This window comes from Sminthopsis crassicaudata, chromosome 4 (assembly GCF_048593235.1).
Source record: "Sminthopsis crassicaudata isolate SCR6 chromosome 4, ASM4859323v1, whole genome shotgun sequence".
Classification (NCBI taxonomy): Eukaryota; Metazoa; Chordata; class Mammalia; order Dasyuromorphia; family Dasyuridae; genus Sminthopsis; species Sminthopsis crassicaudata.
In genome coordinates, this window is record NC_133620.1 from 229,664,373 (window position 1) to 229,687,271 (window position 22,899).

At 32.9% G+C, this 22,899-nt stretch overlaps 1 protein-coding gene across 1 annotated transcript in view; it reads left to right on the plus strand.

The window, feature by feature from the left end:
- The window catches only part of IBTK (inhibitor of Bruton tyrosine kinase), an 87,807-nt gene that overhangs the window by 24,321 nt on the left and 40,587 nt on the right, over positions 1 to 22,899 (plus strand). Inside the window, 6 exon segments of the mRNA XM_074310439.1 lie at positions 1,014 to 1,131; positions 1,230 to 1,410; positions 6,866 to 6,989; positions 12,541 to 12,718; positions 18,086 to 18,260; positions 21,105 to 21,710. Of these exon segments, the coding sequence (XP_074166540.1) occupies positions 1,014 to 1,131; positions 1,230 to 1,410; positions 6,866 to 6,989; positions 12,541 to 12,718; positions 18,086 to 18,260; positions 21,105 to 21,710 (1,382 nt within the window).

Consider the following 22,899-nt stretch of genomic DNA (forward strand, 5'->3'; position numbering starts at 1 on the left):
CATTTATAATCATATATTACATATAAAATTTGTGTGTTTTTTTCTCGTTTTTTTATTTCAAAATTAGTGCTACATGTCACTTTGTTTTTATTTTTTAAATCAAGACAGTGGCTGTCTTACTACACTGCTCTATTCAAAGTCAGGAAGATGTGGGTTAAAAACCACTTAATTTTGCTGAATTTCAGTTTCTTCCTCTGTAAGATGATTTTGTGAGATATGCTGCACATGGCCGTGAGCATGCATGTATGAGAGAGAGAATTCCCTTCAGAGCAGAGACTGTTTTTTTTCCTTATTGGATATCCAGTACTTAATATAGTATCTGGAACAATAATAAGTGCTTAATAAATATCTATTGTATTATGTGAATTATAAAGGTTCAAGTGAGATTATAAATGTAAAGCACTTTTGACTTTTAAAGTACTAGATAGATGTCATTAGCGTTATTATTAGTAGCAAATAGATTAGTAAATAGAATCTATTAGTGATCAAATGCTTTCTAGACCTACAAACTTCCAAATTAGAGTCTGGTGTTTTGTTAAGCATTTATTATTTTGCTGCTCTGCTAGTAAAAGAAGCTCAGGAGACAGTTCACTTGACCATTTGTGTATATGTAGGTACTATATAATTATACAATCTTTATTGTTGTAGATATATTGAATAAAATAAAAATTTATGAGTTTGCAGATGACTAAAATGAGATAAATGTTAAAGTTCGGACTTATTACAGGGAGGCAAGTTTCTAGATAAGTGCATTATATATTTTTTTCATGCTGATTGCTTAAGTAAACTGATAAATGTTAAATTTTAGACTTATTGAAGGGAATCAAATTTTGAGATAAGGATGTCATTTTTTTCTTGTTACAGATTGGTTAAGTGAGCCTTAATTTTCCGTTCAACTACTTTTTAAATGAATTAACCATAGAACTCCATATTTGAATCATTTTATCCACCCTTAAGTGCTGGATAACAATGAACATATACTTGCCACAGATATCATTTATTTTTATGTATAGATTCAGGCAAAAAATCTGAAAGGAAGAACAATTATTGGAGTGGCTGCAGGCAGGTTCCATACAGTGCTATGGACTAAAGAAGCTGTTTACACTATGGGACTAAATGGTGGACAACTAGGTGAGAGGCCTTTATTAATAAGACATGAAATTTAAATAATTTAAAAATCTTCAAAAATAATATTTTATAATATACCTAATTTGTTCAATCCTTTCTAGGATATTTGCTAGATCCCAATGGAGAAAAGTGTGTAACGGCTCCCCGACAAGTCTCAGCTCTGCATCATAAAGATGTTGTCATATCCTTGGTTGCTGCAAGTGATGGTGCCACAGTGTGTGTTACAAAGAAAGGAGATATTTATTTACTTGCAGATTATCAGTGCAAGAAGATGGCTTCAAAGTATGTATTTACCTGTTTAAAGAATAGTTTTTGATTTAATTTGTCTCTGTGGCTTTAGAAATTTTTATTAGAACATAGATCTACATATACATATATATGATGCATGTGTAGATTGCTTCTTTAGATATAGGTGGTAAATAATTTTTTTCCATTTATGTATAATATTAATGATATTCATAGATATGTAGAATTTAAGAATGGTAGATATCATTTTAACACAATTTCCTCTTTTTAAAGATAGGAAACTTCTTCCAGAACAGTTAGGTGGTTTATCTGAGGCCAGGTTATCAGTTACTTGTATTTTGGTAGTGCCTCAAACATATGACCCCATTGCTGTCATTTCCACCTATTAAAGCAGTATTTAGTTATTAATAATGTCTCATTTTCCACAGTACCATATTTAAGCCTTGTTTCCCTAACTCTGATTCCTTCCCCTCCCCCCAGCAGCAAATTCTAATCTAATTTGCCTCTTGACTCCAAACACTTTTCCTTCAAGTGGCAATTTTTTTTTTTTATTACAAAAATTCCATTATTCTCTGTTACTAAGCCTGCTCTATCCTCACTCTTTTAACTTTTGTTTTTTTAATTCTTTAACTTGTTTCTAGCTGTTTAGAACCTGCTAACTCAGTCATAGCTACTTCTTGTATGTGGCCTGTGGTTATTTTTGAGTTTTGTTTGTCTTAGGTGATGAATAGTGGAAAGGTGAGGTGTCCAACTGCTTGCTGGTCTTTGTCATTTTTAGGGGTTTGATGAACAATGGGAGTTTTAAAAATAAAAAGGTAAAAGTCATCAGTGGGACACTCTTTGCTTTTGATACTCTCATTTTTGGCTGAAGCTTTTGCAATGTTACATTGTTGTCTTAGGCATTTTCATGTCATTCTTAATTTTTTATGGTAGAACAATGCTGTTTGTTGGCTTGTCAGCAAGCCAAGTCAGAGGATCTGTATTCACAATCTAAATCAGATACTTATTTACTGTGTGACTTTGGGCAAGTTATTTAACCTCCTTGGGTTTCAGTTTTCTCATCTCTAAATTGGAGCATTGTACTAGATGGACTCTAAGGTCTCTTCTAGTTTTATGTTATATTATACATAATTAATGTATATGATTACTTTGTTTCACCCCCAAAATTCATACCTAAATAGTACGTTTTTGTCTTTCATTAACTTAGATTATTTGCAGATTTTGTGATAGATTTGAATGCTCTTTGGAGCAAGGCAATTATTGCTTGCTGAGTCTCAGGATCCCTTACATAGGTGACCAGTATAATGAAAGAGTTCTTAGATAAATGCTTGAAGAAGCTCACATTAGGTGCCAGATTACTTAGATTTGTTTGGAGCTTTGGAAACTAATAATGTTTCCATTGCTGGAGAAGCAAATGGGAATGAACAGTGTACCTGGAATGGGACCCTATTCAGATAGGAGGAGTGAACCACAAATGTGGCTGAATGCCCCTCACAGAGATACAACCTGGAGTGGGAATGAGGATGTTGTGACTCAGTGAGAGGGGTCAGGAGAGAAGAAATATGCAGTATGAGAGTACAGAGAAATTTTTATCTTCTTTTCCTAGAAGTAATGTCTCTCTCAATATGTCCTAAGATTTTATTGAGTCTTTTTGGCTGCCGTATCATGTTACTGCTTTATATTAAGTTTATAGTCTGTTAACATCCCTCTTCCCCAATCTTTTTCATGAATTATTGTCTTACTTCTTCCAGATTTTACTTGTAAAGTTGAGTTTTTCAAACCTAATTGTAAAACTTCACATTTGTTCCTTTTAAATTCTACTTCACTAGATTTGATCCAGCATTTTATCCCATTCAACAAAGTTTAAAATCCTATTATTTTATGTATTAGTTATGTCTCTTAGCATATTTTTTTTTAAATTTATTTTTTATTTTTTTTATTCATTTTCCCAAATTATCCCCTCCCTCCCTCCACTCCCTCCCCACGATGGCAGGTAATCCCATACATTTTACATGTGTTACAATATAACCTAGGTACAATATATGTGTGTAAATACCTTTTTCTTGTTGCATATTAATTATTAGCTTCCAAAAGTATAAGTAACCTGGGTAGATAGACAGTAGTGCTAACAATTTACATTCGCTTCCCAGTGTTCCTTCTCTGGGTATAGTTATTTCTGTCCATCATTGATCAACTGGAAGTGAGTTGGATCTTCTTTATGTTGAAGATTTCCACTTCCATCAGAATACATCCTCATACAGTATTGTTGTTGAAGTGTATAGTGATCTTCTGGTTCTGCTCATTTCACTCAGCATCAGTTGATGTAAGTCTCTCCAAGCCTCTCTGTATTCCTCCTGCTGGTCATTTCTTACAGAGCAATAATATTCCATAACCTTCATATACCACAATTTACCCAACCATTCTCCAATTGATGGACATCCATTCAACTTCCAGTTTCTAGCTACAACAAAAAGAGCTGCCACAAACATTTTGGCACATACAGGTCCCTTTCCACTCTTTAGTATTTCTTTGGGATATAATCCCAATAACAGCAATGCTGGGTCAAAGGGTATGCACAGTTTGACAACTTTTTGGGCATAGTTCCAAATTGCTCTCCAGAATGGCTGGATTCTTTCACAACTCCACCAACAATGTATCAGTGTCCCAGTTTTCCCACATCCCCTCCAACATTCATCATTATTTGTTCCTGTCATTTTAGCCAATCTGACAGGTGTGTAGTGGTATCTCAGAGTTGTCTTAATTTGCATTTCTCTGATCAGTAGTGATTTGGAACACTTTTTCATATGAGTGGATATAGTTTCAATTTCATCATCTGAGAATTGTCTGTTCATATCCCTTGATCATTTATCAATTGGAGAATGGTTTGGTTTCCTATAAATCAGGGTCAGTTCTCTATATATTTTGGAAATGAGACCTTTGTCAGAACCTTTACTTTTAAAAATATTTTCCCAATTTGTTACTTCCCTTCTAATCTTGTTTGCATTAGTATTGTTTGTACAGAAACTTTTTAGTTTGATGTAATCAAACTCTTCTATTTTGTGATCAATAATGATCTCTAATTCTCCTCTGGTCATAAATTCCTTCCTCCTCCACAGGTCTGAGAGGTAGACTATTCTCTGTTCCTCTAATCTATTTATGATCTCATTCTTTATGCCTAAATCATGGACCCATTTTGATCTTATCTTGGTATATGGTGTTAAGTGTGGATCCATATCTAATTTCTGCCATACTAATTTCCAGTTTTCCCAACAGTTTCTTCCGAATAATGAATTTTTGTCCCTAATGTTGGTATCTTTGGGTTTGTCAAAGATTAGATTGCTATAGATGTACCCTTTTTTGTCCTTTGTATCTAATCTGTTCCACTGATCTACCGTTCTATTTCTTAGCCAGTACCAAATGGTTTTGGTGACTGCTGCTATATAATATAGCTTTAGATCAGGTACACTTAGACCACCTTCCTCTGACTTTTTTTTCATTAGTTCCCTTGCAATTCTCGACCTTTTATTCTTCCATATGAATTTTGTTGTTATTTTTTCTAGGTCTCTTAGCATATTTTTTATATACATGTTATCGTTAAAAGAAGTCATTGTAAAAATATTAAATAGCCTAGGGTAAACCAAGTAGAGAGCCCTGGGTCACCATACTGAATATGTTCCAAATGAATATCAAATCATTCATCACTGCTCTTGTGTCATTGAGTTCAGAATCCATATAATTGTACTGTTGTCTAGCCTGTATCTCTCCATTTTTTCCCCCACCGAAACTTTACCTCAGTGATAGATTTGAGTGCCCTGTGGAGCAAGGCTATTGTTTGCTGAGATTCAGGATCCCTTCCATAGGTGACTGATGTGGTGAATGAGTTCTTTGGAGCTCTAAGAAGCTCACACTAGGTGCCAGCCTCAAAACGTCATAGGATGAGATGGAAGCACAGCCAGAAAACATCTCACATGAAGAGCAAGCACCTACCTACCAAACTTTGAGTTCCTTAACATACATCTTCTTAGTACTTTTGATATTCTGAAGCTCAGAAATCCCTTTATACCATTATGGGTTTTTTTTTTTTCCTCCCTTCAAAGAAAATGTAGATCTAATGGAGGAGAGAATGTGGCAAAGTTGCAATACTTGTGTCAGAAATTATTCTATTTTTCCTCCATATGCCTACCATAAACTGTAAGGGCAGATTTCTGATATTTACCCTTCCTTAGGATTGTACCAATTTTACTGCCTTCAGATATGTAGGCATATTAGTTAGTTATGTTTCCTGAATTCTTTATGGATATAAATATATATATATAATAGACTAAGGAAGGTTTTTTTTTGATTTTGTTTTGGTCTGGGCCTTTGATTTCACCATGTTAAAGCACTTTGTATAGATACCTTCTGGTGAAGGTTGGCAACTTTTGTTGCTTATGAAGCTGAGAGAGTTGCCTGAGTTTCTGATAAGGTAGGTGACTTTTCTATTATCATATACCTAATATATGTTGAAGGTAGGATTTCTGGGTGTTCTAGACTCTCAGTCTACCCCTATCCATTATTATCATATGGTATCATATGTTCAAAAATGGCAATAAAATTGCGAAGTAAGTAAAAGATGGTTTTAGCCACCTTCGACCTCCTCTTCCAAAATGCCTAATAACTTGCTTTGTGTTATCATAGAGATTTGGTCAAATACCTCTACAGATATTTACCTTTGTATAAGAATGTTTTTGAGGCTGTAAGAAGTGGGTCATTAATTGTTGGATTTCAGGCACTGTAACAGATGGAGAGATATTTTGGGATAAAGAATCTGTCCTTTATCCTTCAAATCATACTGTGTAGTTGATTACTTACTTATAGGGATATCCTTATTTTCCTTGCTTCTTAAATACAGATTGTATCTAGATCTTTAATATAGAAGATCATCTTGTTATGAAGTTAAAATTAATTAACAAAGAAAACAATTTATGCAAAGCAAGCTAGTTTAGCATATTGGATGATGATTTTCTCTTTTTAATCTAAAAGCTATGTTCAAAATTGCTTAAGTCATTAAGTACTATGTAACTGGAAAATCATAGAAGTATAGAGATATTTTCAAAACTAATCTTACAAAGAAGTGCATGTGATATAAAAGATACCAGAATGGTTCTAGTTATTCAAAAATATCTCCTTATTTGTGGAGTGATAATTAGAACGTAAAGTACTTCATAGTTTTATTAATTTGTCTTTTGCTTTGTTGAAATGCAAATAATTTTTGGAGAATTAAGTTTTTAGTAGAGGATTAGGGAAAGAGAATAAGAAAATATTTGCTACTTGTTAAGGATCTAGGTAAGGTGAATAGAAGCACAGGGAAAGGAGAAGGAAGAGACTGGTATCTAACTAAGACAAAATTCACATTTTTTTTTCATTTTAGCTCATTGTAGCTAGACAATTCTTTGAAATTAAGCATTTTCTTTTTTTGGGAATGCTAATTTGTTATTTTCTCTCCACTTAGGCAACTCAACTTGAAAAAGGTTCTTGTGACTGGGGGACATATGGAATACAAAGTTGATCCTCAGCATCTGAAAGAAAATGGAGGTCAAAAGATTTGCATTCTTGCACTGGATCAAGCTGGGAGAGTAAGTATCTATGGTTTCTTTTGTAACTAGACATATATAAGGATAAATAAAGATATCTAGGGATGTGTGTATGTGTATTTTTTTTTCTAAATTATTTCTCTAAATTATTTTGGAATTTAATATTGCATAATTAGTTACTCAGATAGTAACGTTCTATTAAATCCTAATTTAAAATAGCCTCTTTGCTGTCTTATAGAATGGAAATAATTGTAGGCATTTTGAATGTGATGCCTTGAAAACCATATTGAAGCCTTACATTAGTCAGAATGAATTTCATAAATGTGGAATAGCATTTAACATACTTTTTTTAATACAAAAGTTATAAATTTGTAGTTCTGGAAAAAGACCACCGCTAATACTACCATCAACAAACCATAAAAATTTGGAGGCAATTTATTACAATAAAGCACCTGGGTTTGAATCTTTGCTGTTATTTCTGCCAGTATAAATTTGAATGAATCCCATCAGCCTTTCTGGGACTCTTTTATCTTATCCAGAAATGAGGGAATTGGACTAGGTGAACTCTACTTTTCTAGCCTTATGCCTATGCTGCAATGACTTTTTTTTTTTCTTCTTTCTTTTTATTTTAGATTTAATAAATACATTTATTTCAGTACTTCACAACTTTCTTGAATTTGTAGACTTGAATATTTCTTCCACTAATGTTAGTTGTAACTTAACAGAAGGACTTCATGAGGTGCACTAGCCTAACAAATTCATCACTTAGCGGCTAACTTTTTGCTGAGCCTTTCTGAACCTGGTCTTCTGATAAAAGGCATGTAGACCTTTGATAGATTTTTACTCAGTGCAGACCAGGTTGTTGAGGTCTGCCAGAGCAGTATGTGCACACACACACATACATGCATATAGAGATATAAACATATTGATAGAAAATAGGTATAGGACTAGACCTGTGAGTTTTTTGACTGAATCTCCAAATGAAGAAACTATAAATTTGGATTGGTACCTTCTTTGCCAAATCTCTTAGACTTACATTTTAAAGTTATGTAGAGCAATGGTGCCAATCTCAAATAAAGATGTCTACATGGATCCTTGAAGGCTACTTACTGACTTAGTTTTAAAATGTAATGCAATGTGTGTTTTATTTTGTTAAATACTTCCCAGTTACATTTTTATCTCAGGCACATTTGAGGTATACTTAACATCTTTGACCTAGAGCAGTGGTTAAATGACATGCCCAGCATCATCTTAAATCTTAAAATCAGCTCTGTTCATTATACTGTGCTTCCACTTGTGTGTAGAATTCAAATTAGTCTCTTAGAATTGGTATAAAGAAAGAAGGAAAAATATCTTGAATATTTTCTTTTACATATCTAGAATATTGACTTTTCTGCTCTGGGCTAAAATATTCATAAACGATTACAGGGAATGACATTGATAAATATATAATATATAATAGGTATGCACACACACACACTCTCTCTCTCTCTCTCTCTCCCCCCTCTCCCCCCCTCTCCCTCTCCCTTTCCCCTTTTCCCTTCCTTGCTCCCCCTCTTCCCTCCCTCAGATCTCTTTCCCCAACTATATATACATGTATATATCTGACACAGATGATACTAAGAAAGCGACTGTTACTGGAGAATGATTTGTCTGTAATTTCATATAGCCTTTTTTTTTTTTTTCCTTCCAGTGATGGAACTAAAGTACATTTTGGAATTGTTAGCTATTTTCAGGTTGGAGTTTTAGAAGTTGAAGGCTAACCTTATAGCTCCACCTACTGGCACATTTTAGATATATACTCAACTTTTTTGTTTCTTTTTAGTTTTATGTTCAAATATTTTAAAATGTTCAAAATAGTTTCCTGAAGTATAAAATACTTTCAGATGGATATTTTAAGTTATTTCCAACAGTAAGAAGAAGGAAGAAAAAAAAAAGTCATGAATAAGCTAAAATAGCATTTAAATTAGTTTTTTACACTTGGCTTTGGAATTATATTTGGACGATATTCATTTAGATTATTCATTTAGAGTATAACTTAAAAGGAATGAAATAATTATCAAATGTTTATTGATCATCTAACTGATTAATTATATAATAATATATAATACACTATGGAATATAAGTTAAGTTATGGAACATAACTTAAAACTGCTCATTTTCTTTACAATGATTCCTGTCATTGTTCTTTTTATGGTCTTTCATTCTAGGTGTAGACAGGTCTCTAAGGTAAACCAACAATAAAATGCCATCTATTGGATCCTAGGACCTGAGTTTCAAAGGTTTTCTTATTACATGGGAATGTTCAACCCTTGTAGATTTCCATAACTCAGATGTACTAACATTTAGATAGTGCCAGACATTGTATTGTATGCTATTAATATCTTACTTAATCCTCACAATAGCTCTGGAAAGTAGGTATTCTTAGTATCCCCATTTTTATAGAGGAGAAGGCAGGAGAACAGAAATTAGATGATTTGTCCAATTCACACAGCTATTAAATATCTGAGATAATTTTTAAACTTGGGTCCCATTGGTTTACCTAGATATTTTGTATAAAAGCTGGTTTTTTCTTTTTTTTTTTTTTAAATTGGCTCTTTAGTTTTTTCTATAATGGCTTTTGGTATGGGAATAAAATTAGGCAATAAAATCTTTCTTTTCTACCATTCATTTTCAGAATTTGATATACAGTTCCTTCAGTTATCTGGAGCTTTAGCCAAGGGTGATGTCATGCATACATTAACGTGTCACTGATTGCATTTTAAAGATTATTTCCTAATAATTTGGTCTAAAAATCCCTCTTAACATAGAAATTGTAATAGTGTTTTGAGAAAAGCAAAAGTATTAGAAAGATTAGCTTTATTTCGTGCATTTAAGTTAATCATAAATGATGGCATATTTGAAAGAACAGGTTTAATTGTAGATGCTATTTTAATTGCAATTTTTAAAGCTAATTTAGGGTGTCTACTTTGGACAGTAGGTGGCACTCTAATCCCTTTTTATGTCCAGTGTACCCTATTTCTTTAACTTATATTTTTCATATTTTTAGGTGAGGATTTTCTCCAATTAGTACTCCTTGTACAAATGTTTTTTAATATAATATAGATTTAATCATTTTCCCCTCCCTCTCTTCCACTGGCACAAATGAATTGATTGTTTCTCTTGAGATCTCTATAAGATTGTGTTTTAGAAATTGATTGGGATAGAGAGTACAATTCCTATTTTCTCTATACATACTTATTTTTTTTAAACTTTATAATCTCTCTTCCTTTTGGCATGTGGTTTAATATGACTCATGGGTATTTACAAAAAGATTTTTCCTAATTATAATAAGAATTCTTAACTTTGTTTTGTGACACGGTCCCATTTAACAGTCTAGTTGAACCCCTTGAACCCCTTTTCAGAATATTATTTTTAAATGGATAAAATAAACAGGATTACAAAGAAAACCAATTACATTGAAATAATTACCAAAATATTTTTAATAAATCAAGTTTATGAATTCAGTTTTAAGAATCCTGAATTACACATACTTTTATATTAAATATCAGCCTTATAAAAGAGAAAAAAAAATGTTTTGGTTGCTTTGTACTATACCAGCTAACTTGTTTTCTTACTTTGATGAAATATTGTTACCTGAAGGGTGGGATTTAAAAGAAAGTATGAAGGCACTTCAAGAATAAATGTAGTATTATTAGAAGAAATTTTTATGTCATTTGTCATATTAAAAAAAGACAAAAAAGTAGTTCTATTTTCCCCTCCCCTTTTTCATTTGCTTTTTAAGTGATGTATTTCTGATTTGAGTTGTATTATGTCATAGGCATCATCAGTCTATTCTATACACCCCCATAAAACTCTTTCTTTTCTGAAGAAAAACAATTAAGCAAAAACAACTGATAAAATGTGCCAGATAGTGCATGAACATCCTACTACCATTGTTTCACTCACCATTGTACTAAGAGCAGGGAAATGAATGTGTTTCATTGTTTATTCTCTGGGACTAAGATTGGGAAGTTTGACTGCCCTTTCATAGTGTTCTTGTGCTTTTACCCAGCCTGTTCTCTAATACTGTAATATATTTCATGTTTTCAGAATCCTTAGTTTCCTTCAAAACTCAGGTCAAGAGCCATCTGAATAATTTTCTGATCACTCCACACAGCTCCCAGTACTTTTCTCCACATAAAGATTACCTTGAATACTTATATAGGTACATGTTGTATTGCCCAATAAAATGCCAACTCCTTCAGGACAGAGATTATTATTATTATTTTTTTTTGGTATTTGTATTATCCCCTTTATCTAGAAGGGCTTAAACATAGCAGGTACACAAAGTTATAAGTAGCTTATTATAATCATTATGCCCATTGTCCACTTGTTTCTGCTTCTCTTAAAATAAGTTTATTGTCTTGCTATGTTGTTTAAATTTCTTATATTCATTGTTTCTTATGACAGTGATATTCTAATGTATTCATGTACCATTGTTCAGTTATTCCTTAATTATTAATAAGTTGTTGTTCAGTTATTTCAGTCATGTCTGACTCTTTGTGACTATCTCTAGGGTTTTTTTTTTTTTTTTGGCAAAGATGCTGAAGTGGTTTGCCTTTTTTCTCTCCAGTTCATTTTACAGATGAGGAAACTGAGGCAAAAAGGGTTAAGTGACTTGTCCATGGTCACACAGCTAGTGGGTGTCTGAGGCCAGATTTGAACTTGGAAAGATGGGTCTTTATAACTCCAAGCCTGGCATTCTAGTCACTATACCAGCTAGTTGCTCAGTTAATGGATACCTACTTTGTTTTAAATAACTTTTCTACTATAAAATGTTATAACAAATATTTGGTGATATTTGGGACTTTTATTTCTATTTTTGACCTCCTTGTGGCATATGGCTAGGAGTGAAAACAATAGGTCAGGTTTAATTCTTCCATTCTTCTTCTTTTACTCACTTCTATTCCATACTTCCAAATTGTTTTCCAGAGTTGTTGGACCACTTCAGTCCTCCACTGATAGTACATTATTGTCTCTGTTTTCCCTCAGCCCTTCCAGTATTGATAATGTAGGCATAGATGGAAACCTTTCTTGGTTTTGCTGTTAACAAGTATTCCTAATGATGGTTAGTATGAGCGATAAAATAGAATAAGAAGGAGAATTTTGGGCATTGCTAATACCTGATAATTGTCTAGAATAGAGAACTATGATCTCTACCCAGAGGTGTCATAAGAAAAAAAAAAAAAGACTTTATCCTAGTCTGGAAGCATACTTCCTTACTTTTGCTGGTTGGCTATGGTCTTACTGACAGCTTGCTTTTATTATAAAAAGTCTTCTAGCCATCTCACTTGTGGATGCCTGAGCTGAGATGGATGATTATGAGATGACTCTCAGAAGACTTTTCCCATCCTTCACTCCCTCTCCTTTCATTTTTCCTTTTCCCCCCTCTTACTTCTTTGCTTTTGTATATTCTTTTATGATAAAATGAAAATTTGAGTATTCTGGAAGTTATAAAGTTTTTAAAGAAGTTTTCTTTAATTCCCATAAAATTTAGATTTTGATTGATCAGATGTATTTGTTTTCAAACTGAATTTTGATTTTATTCTAGGTGTTTTGCTGGAAATCAGTTAGCAGCTATATGAAACAGTGTCGATGGGCTTATGGTCGCCAAGTCTTCATGTCAGATATTGCTTTAAATAGGAATGAAATACTGTTTGTTACCCAAGATGGTGAAGGATTTACAGGGAAATGGCTTGAAGAAGGGAAAAAGAATACTGAAAAGAAAGGTCAGTGTATTTGTAGAGTCTGTTCATAAAAATATGTCTCGCTTTACAAGTGGTTTTACTTTCTTCCCTTACTTACCTTTTTAGTAAAATTGTTCATTTTCTTACTTTGTGTATATCCAGTGGATCTTAATGTTTTCAAGCAATTTATTTGCTTGTAATGAACAGCAGCTCATGAAGTTGTAATTTTTTGCTATATTGTTCTCTGCTTAGAAGAAAAGTCAAAAGGAGAGTTTTATTTGAACATTATTAAATTATATATATCAGAATTCTATTCCAGAGTGCCTTCCATTCTCATGGTGCACTTTAAGATCAGATCATGTTTGAAGAATGGAAGGGTTTTTTTAAAAAAACTTTTAACAATTGTGTGTAACATTTTTATTAATGCTAAGTTTATTATGGAAAAAGAGATGAGTTTTATTTGCTCATTTTTTGGGGGGGGGAAATCTAGTGAATATAATTGAAAATGTAAATTACTTTATAATTTGGTCAATTTGCAGTTACTATTTGTAAATTAACAACTTTATCAATTTTCTGTAGAATGTTTTTAATTGACTATACATTAAAAGCTTTATAGGGTGACATGTATTAGCTTTGCAATTTTTGTCTTATCAGTTAATACATGTATGTTAGGAGATACAAACTACTTTTAAGATTATTTTCAAAATGCAAATTTCAGTTTATCAATACCTTAGTAAAAGTCATGTAACATACACCTAGTATTTAAGAAAATGAGTTACGGTTTTTAAATTGGTATTTGGATTTCATTTTCCCTTGGAAGCAATGAAAATTTATATTCCCATATTGGCTTGCCCAAAACTTCATTAACAGATAATGACCTAAAATATAGTGGCCAATTACCTTGTGTATAATGTTTTTTGGGAAAATGCATTGAGTATGTCAGATAATACACCTTCCTTCTTTTCCAGTGGAATAAAGGATTTATTCTTACTGTAGCTTTGCCTATCAGTGATAGCAGAGATTCTGCTAGCACCAAGTTCCTATTGTTGGCTTTTGAAGTTTGGAGAAAGGGTTCCAACAGAAAAAAACCTGTCATCCATGTGACTGGGGAGAGGTAGGGGTGGTAAGGAATGAACTAGGCTGTCAGTTGTGTGGAAAGGGATAGTATGGTTAGGACTTCCCATCAGAAGAAATCTTGTTATTCTGGCATATTTCCTCATCAATTATCTATAAATCTTGGAAATTATTTCATTTTTCCTGGACTGCTTTGAGAAATATCATATACTGCACTTTTAACATTTTCACATGACTTTATTCAGATCATAATTATGGGAATTAACAAAGCTCTAAACAGAACAGTCACAAATAAGGATTAAATTGTGGATAGCTGTACACAAAAGACTTTAGGAAGGCTAATTTCTGAGTTAGTAGAAGACTATTCAGGACATTTAATTTTGTTTCATGGAGTCTCTTAAGTGAGGGATCAGAAGAGGAAATGGAATGTATCTGGGGCTACTACTGGGTTTGAGGGGAACAACAGTAGAGAGATTAAAGGAAATGCTGTTACTATGTTAGCTGTTAGCCACAACCAGGCCTGCCTCCTCAAACCTCACTGATCTTGATTTGATTCAAGATGGAAAAAGTAGTTTTAGCGTCGGAAACAGGGACAAATGGGCACAGTGAGAGAGAGGTGGTGAGGAAAAGTCCTAAGTGATAGCATTAGAGAAGGTTAAGAAATTTGTGTAGTCACCACATTTTCTCTGGTAATCTTTAAAAGAAGATGAAATAGATGAAGGTAAATGGGTCATTGGTTAGGATTCAAAACTAAACATGAATTATATTTTGATAAATTATTTAGAATTATCTGTAGCATTCTGCAGTTTATGATAAAGCATATTTCACCCACCAAAATGCTATATATATATATATATATATATATATATATATATATATATATATATATATATATATTCCCATTATTATTACTTTGTATTCTTTTACTAAAATCTTAATTTGCTATCTTAATATGGCATGGAAGTGACTCTGGTTTCTCTAAAGATTATGCTAGTGGTTGCAGCCAAGATGGTGAAGTAAGAGAAAGTAGGACAGTGAAGCTCTCCCACAGCTACTCCAGAAATGATCTGAGAACACCAATGAGTGGAAAATCAAAGAAAAAGCTGCAAAGCATCATCTTCATAGTCCAAGACCATAAATTTGACTTACATACATGCAAACAAGTCAGGAGCTATGGAATAAGATCCCTGGCAAAATGGACTCATTATTCAAGAGTCTTGATATAGTTGGACAGTGTAGGACTCCCAGAGCTTTTCTTCCGATTTTATACTCAACTGCTTGTCCAGGACAGCAACTGAGGTCTAGAACATGGTTTCAGAACCTCAAGTATCACCCAGTACATATTGTGGACCCAGTCTTTGTTAGCAGTAAAGGAGGATCTTCTAGATGCTTTCATTCCAGCCTGCAATACTGGATTGCTCAAAGTAGATTGCTTGAAAAAGTGATTAAACAACAACAACAAAAAAGATCAACAATTATTGTGAGGCCAGGGTTTAGTCAGGATACAAACTCAAAAGAGAACTGCAGAACACCTACAAGCAAATCCTTGAAGCAAAACACAGCTTTATCAAAAGATAAGTTAGAATTCTTTGAAGAAATTGTGTAGGAATTGAAAAATGAATTTAAAATTTTATTTTAAATAAAATGAGAAGTAGAGGAAAGAATTGGCAAAGACATGGGGACTATTGAGAAAGACTTGGAATTAACAGCTTAGCACTAGAGATACGAGACCAAATTGTCTTTCTGAAGATTATTCCACAGAACTACAAGAAATAATAAAGCAAAAAGTTGAAAAAAATAATGGAAGAAAATGTATCAAAAAACAATTGATCTGGAATCAATCCATCAAAGAGGGAGAATTTATGAATTATTGGATCAACTTAAAGTCATGATAAACAAAAAAAAAAAAAACCTGGTTATCATAGTTCAAGAAATCATGAAAGAAAACTGTCCAGATTTCTGAGAACCAAAGAACAAAGTGAAAATAGAAGAAAAAAAAAATCTGATGGTCACTTTCTGAAAGAAACCCCAAAATGAAGATTCCCAGGAATGTTATAGTTCTAAATTAAAGCTTTCAGATCAAAGGAAAAAAAATACTGCAAGCAGCCAAAATGAAAGAATTCAAATACTAAAGAATTACAATTACATAAAAGCTATAGAAGATTTAGCAGCTTCTATTTTAAACGAGTGAAGAGCATGGAATACAATATTCCAAAAGACAAAAGACACAATAGTTTACCCAGCAAAACTCAGATAATTCTACAGGGGGAACAGTGGATTTTTAATGAAATAGAAGGATCATCAAGCATTCCTGATGGAAAAACTGGATCTGAATAGAAATTTTGAGCTACAAACACAGGAATAAAGAAAAACATGAAAAAGGTAAATACAAGAGATTGGTTAGGAAAAAAAAGACTATAAGAATGAAGTGTTTGAATTCTAGAGGGGGGTGAGAATATAAACGTTTTTTAAGAACAGTGATATAAGCAGGGGTATTAAGAGGAAGTTAAATAAAATGGAGGGCCTGGGAATGATTTTTGTGTTTTGATGGTTTTAGAGGAAAGACAAGGCAATGGGAAATCATGTACTAGGGAAGAAGAGGGGAGAAGTGGGCTAAGGAGAGATGTTATTTCACACAGGCTGGGAGCACAAGTAGGAATACATACAGTCAAGGAAGGAGAAGGGTGGACAATGGCTTATATTTCACTTCAAACTGAACAATTTTGAAAGACTTAAGAACTGATCAGTGCAACTATCAACTATGATTCCAGAGGACCATTAATTTAAAATTCTGCCCACCTTCTGATTGGTGATGGACTAGATAACAGAATAAGACATGTATTTTAAGACATGGCCAGTATGAGAATATGCTTTACTTTACTATGTGTATTGGTTTCAGGGGTTTTCTTTTTCTTTTTCTTTTTTTTTTCCAGTGGGGGAGGGAGTGAAAGAGATATAGACAATAGTAACTTATTGGTTATGGAAAACAAAATTTAATTTAAAAATAAAGCAGAGGAAAAATATATCGTTTTCATTTAACTGTCTGAAATGGAGATGTTCTAAGATTGAACTAAATGTGTATATATTTTTTAATTTTAAAATAAAATGTAAAAATATAGTAGTGATGTACAAAGTCTAACACATTCTGTTAGATTTGAAATATGTCATTATGTATCTTAACAATGGACTGTGTCAGTTATCTAAAATCTATCTTAAGCATCAAGAGGCATATCTGACAAAGGTTGGCTACCATGCTAGTAATGTTTTGCATCATAGCAACTAATGAATGGAGTACACTAAGTCTTGGAGAGAATGTGATCTCTTTCTTGGTTGACCACATTGGTGGTTTGCCCTACATATCCAATCAGTTACCAAATTTTGTTATTTCTAACTCCATTACAATTTCTGCCCTCTTTTATTTATATATAACTTCACTGTAGTGCAGGTCTTTATCACCTTTTGCCTATAGAACAGTCTCCAAAATGATTTTCTTGCCTCAGGTCTTTCTTCACTCCATAGATGACAAGTGATTTTTTTCTAAAATTCAAGCTTGACATATCACTTCCTCAGGAAATTGCCATGATTTATTTTTTTCTGAGCAGATAAAAACTCTGTCATAAGCTGACATTGTTTTCTTTCACATAGTTAGCATTCCAGTGAGAGTGGCTTTTTAACTCTCTCTCTGCATAGAATTCAGTTCTCATTTTTTTTAAGCCTTTGCATTGCCTACTCCTCATTCCTGGAATGACATTTTCTGATTACTTATGATTTCTAGTTTCCTCCAAGCCTCACTTTCAAGCACTGTATTTGTCATGAAGCATTTCCAGATTCCTTCAGTTACCAGAGCTATTTCCCTAAATTGATCAACTATAGTCTACTTTGTATTTATATATATATAAAATCACCCTTAATGCACCCAAAGAACGTAAACTCCATATGAGGTCCAGGACTATTTAGTGTGCCTTTGTATCCTCACAAGATCTTGCACTAGGAGGTGCTTAATAAACGCTTTTTGTTTGATAGGAGTATCCACAGGAATGAAGTCATAGATCTTTGCATTATCATGTTTAGTTCACTTTGCCACACCTTTCTTTGACATCTCCTATGTACTTATACATAGGACATACTCCTATGTATGAACTATGTATCATGTTAGGTATTAAGCAGACAAAAATAAAAGTCTGCAAGATGCTTTATATGTATTGTACAGATATGGTTACCAGATAGCTCTGCTTTTTTTTTTTTTTTCTTTTAATGTTTTTTCTATTCTACTTCTTATTTTTATTGAATCATTAATCAGTGGATATTTAAATTTGTTGTTTTTGTTTTTAACAGAAGTTATATCAAACCTCCATAATTCTTCATCAGATGGATCTTGTGTCTATGACACAAGTAGTGTGTATGAGAGAATCCGGCTTACGAAACTTACTTTTGTCCACAGAGCTGTCAGTATCAGCACGGATCCAAGTGGAAGTAACTTTGCAGTTTTGCAATCAGACCCTAAGACAAGGTAGAGGGAATATTTAAAGTTTTATTTCTCTTTTATTTTCTTTATGGAGAGAAGAAGGGTATTTTTCCTTCTTATGCATGATTTTCTCATTCAAATTGAGTTTCTTGAATAACTTTGTACTATAGAGGTTATAGAGAAAACAGAATTTAATTGGCCATAAAAATAAAGAAAGAACACTCATGGAAGGACTTTGCTGCCTATTAAATAGCAGATAACAATTCTGAGATAAATTTGCAATCTACAAGAACGATATTTTAAAAAATACTGTGGTAGACTTTATGTGGGTATATGCCTCTGGTAATAAGAACTTATAATTCTTTAGCATTCTTTGGTTTACTAGGTACTTTATGCCTTCTCTCATTGGATTTGGAGGATGAGTTTGAATCCTCAATTTGCTCCTTACTAGCAACATGACCTTGATAAGTTAAGTAACATTCCTGGTGTCCACTATCTATAAAATGGAAACGTCTGCTGTAAGTGCCCTTGAAATTTCCTTTCAGCTTGAAGTTCTATGATTCCTCTGGGACAATACTATGAAGTAGAAAATTAGTTAATATCCTCATTGTAGATATGAGGAAACAGATTCAAGGAGGATAAGTCACTTGGTCAATGTCACATGACCCTGAAAAAAGCTCTGGCTTCTCATATCCATTGTGCTTTTTATAAAATCATAGCATATTTGGATTAAAAAATCTGGGCATAAATATCTTGTAAAGTTTGTAAAATATTTTTGGCACTTCAACTTTCCAGATAGTGAGATTTCAGTGCTTAAAATTGCAAAGGCAGTTAGTTATTCCTAGGAAAATGTTACACTGTCATTCTATATCCCATGCACTCTCATCATTTTTATGTAGAAACTGTAAAGTTAAAATGAACATCAGAGGCAATCTTGTCATTCTACTTATGGTGAAGGATAAATTAAATTGAGATTTTGATCAAGCAGTGCTGTGGCATTATGGTGGCAAACTGATTGTGTGTTTCTCTACATGTATATGTGTGAATATGCCTGCAACAAATATGTGTATATGGATGTGTATATATATATACGTGTGTGTGTGTGTGTGTGTGTGTGTGTGTGTGTGTGTATTCATGTGTGTGCTGCTTTCCTGATTTATTGATTAATGCTTCTAAGTAGCTTGGATTAGGAAATCTCTATCCTCCATATTCTAGGAATGCCTTTGAAGGAAGGAATTGCTTTTTTGTACTTTATAAAAATATTTAAAAATCTCAGAGAATGTATAGGTTATGACAAGTGTATTATTTTGTCTTGTGCTTTATTACTGTTTTATGAATATATTTTTAAATAGCTTCTTATGGCAATTTGACCATAGAAATAGAAAATCAGCCTTGTTCCTGGAATATCTAACATACTAGCTTTTGCTAGTTCAACTCATTTTATCTCTCAATGCCCAAGTGAAATTATAAACTGCCCAAGTGAGATTATAAACTGCAGAACGTTGTTACTCTGTATTGGTAGAGTGAATTTTCTAAACCAATAAAGACACTGGATAAAAAATGTAATTTTATTTTTATTTTGCTTTTCCCTGGGGGGAACATGCCAGACATTCTTTCAAAAATTTATTATTTTCCCTGATTTTATTTTATCTATATTTAAAAATGATAATAGCTTTTTCTTTTTCAAAATACATGCATAAATAGTTTTCAACATTCACCTTTGCAAAACCTTGTGTTTCAAATTTTTCTCCCCCTTGCTCCCCTCTCCTAGACAGCAAATAATCCAATAAAGGTTAAACATGTACAATTTTTCTAAACATATTTTTATATTTATCATTGCACAAGAAAAATCAGATCAAAAGGGGAAAAAATGAGAAAAAAAAAAGAAGCAAGCAAACAACAAAAAATGTGTTCCACATTTAGTTTCCACAGTTCTCTCTCTGGATATGGATGACATTTTCTATCCCATCTATTGGAATTGCCTTGAATCATAGTATCACAGTATCACAGTATTGCTGAGAAAAGCCAAATCAATCACAGTTGATCATCACATAATCTTGTTATTGTGAACAGTGTTCTCCTGATTCTGCTCACTTCCCTTAGCATCAGTTCACATAGGTCTTGCCAGGCTTTTCTGAAATCAGCCTACTCATTTCTTATGGAACAATAATATTCCATTACCTTCTTATACTGTAATTTATTCAGCCATTCTCCAACTGATGGGCATCCACTCAGTTTCCAGTTCCTTGCCACTACAAAAAAGGGCTTCCACAAACATTTTTGCATGTGTGGGTACTTTTCCCTTTTTTATGATCTCTTTGGAATATAGAATTAATAGAGACACTTCTGGTTAAAAGGATATTCACAGTTTGATAGCCCTTTGGGCATAGTTCCATGTTGCCCTCCAGAATGATTCGATCAATTCACAACTTCATCAACAATGTATCAGTGTCCCAGTTTTCCCACATTCCCTCCAACATTAACATATTTTCCTGCCATCTTAGCCAATCTGAGAGGTTTGAAGTGGTACCTCAGAGTTGTCTTAATTTGCATCTTTCTAATCAATAGTGATTTAGAGCATTTCAAAAAATTATTTTTAGAATTATCCTTTTATAATGGTCAATACTGCTTTCAAAGAACTTCATAATTGTGCGTTCACAATTTGAAAGAAAAACTATTGAGGACAATCTCCCTCCCCCAAAATATAGAACATTTTACAGAAAAAAATAGTGAATGGTATAGTGGTCAAAACTGTGGATCATAGTATTCTAGGAAATGATAAGTTGGAAGTTCCCTGGATTTAATACAATTAACAAATTTTCCACTATGAAAAGTGTTGGAATTTTGTTGATCATACTCTTAAAATGATTGCTCTTTTTTTGTTATTAGCCTTTATGAAATTCCAACTGTGTCCTCATCATCTTTTGCGGAAGATTTTGGCACGCTGTTGGAGGAAACAGATGAGATGGACAATACCCATGATGTGACATTTCAAGTTGGCAATAAAACTTTTCCTGTGCACAAATACATTTTGGCTATGCGATCAGAATTTTTCAGGAAGTTATTCACTTCTGATGGTAATTCTGTTGATTGTCCAGATGTTTACCGCAAAGATGAAGATGCTGTAGGGTGTGATCTTTTTGTTATAGAGAAGGTTCACCCTGATTTGTTTGCTTACCTTCTACAATATATCTACACAGACACTTGTGATTTTTTAACTCATGGCTATAAACCAAGGATGGTAATTAAGGAAAAATCAGATGAATATCAAGATACTCTAATTTCCAATTTTGATAAAATGAATTTCCATGAAGATATTAATCAGAAATCAGCACTGGAAGTTTACCGAAGTAATCAAACCCACACAGTCAATGAAAGACAAAAAAATAAAATGAAGCCTTCTAAAAAGGGTAAAAGTGTGGGTGAAGATGTGAATCCTGTAAAGATGTTGCAAAATATTGCAAAGAAATTTGATGTCAACAGTTTGAGTAGTAGGTATGGTAACATTTTAATATTCCTAATTTTCATTTTCTTCCCAACTTTTCCTTTCTTCCCTGCTCCTTCTCTTCCATTTTGTTTTTCTTTTGAGAGTACATACTTACTTTTCTAGCTATTATAAGTGTTTTTTAAAAATCCCATGATAAGAATATTTATATGCTTTTTTCTCTATCCTTCCAGGTCTTATTTTTTTGATATTTTATAAACAGATTTGTGATACTCATGCCTCACTAAAGGAGGAGCAGGTGGATGAGGGAGTTTGATTTTTCTTGGACCTTTTTATGATCATGAAACTTGGTTTTGTTCTGAGATTGTTCCTAAAATTGAATTTTTTATAATTAACATCTTAGTAAATTCTGGTTTTATTTTGAGGATAAATGAAATGCTTATTTTAATGATGTTTTTTTAAAGTTATCACATATGCATTATAAATATAGTTAGTCATCTACTTCTTCAAGGATAATATTCCTAGAAACTGGTATAAGTAAAAACATTAAAATTGAGATATTGAACCTAGGGGAAAAGAGGTAGCTAATTTCCCGTAACCACCAAAAACTAATCTTTCACTTTGCTAAAAATAGACTTTTCTACACACAACTTTTATAACAAAACATTAATTCTGATAATTTGTACTTTTCCTAACACAATAACTATGAAATAACTCATTAAATGTAATATACAAAATAAAATTGCTAGCATGCAAAGCATTTTTATTGCTAATAAATCTGTAAAATTCTGTGATTTTTTGTGTCTTAATTTGAAAAATTGATTTCAGACAATATTCACTTTTCATAACACATGAAATCTACAATTCTATAAATACTGTACAGCAAATGAAATTCTTAAACTAAAACTTTTTTCTTTAACCTAAATCAAATCAAGGGAGAGTTTGCAGGGACTTTAGTTGCTGCTGTTGAAAGACTGAGACTGGCAAAGTCTTTGACATCACCTCTGACACTATCCTTTGAGCACTGGTGGATGACATTGAAGATTATAAAAGATGCACCAGCTTGAAATACTCAATTGTGTAGTGTTTGATAAACTTAAGGGTCTCAGAGTATGAGAAAATAACTGAGACAAGTTAACATTTAACCTAGAGCCTGCAATTGATGCTGGTATCTGCAACCTCAAGCCAGCAGATCATCCAGGCCAACCTTATGTTATAGATGAAGAACTTAAATTCCTG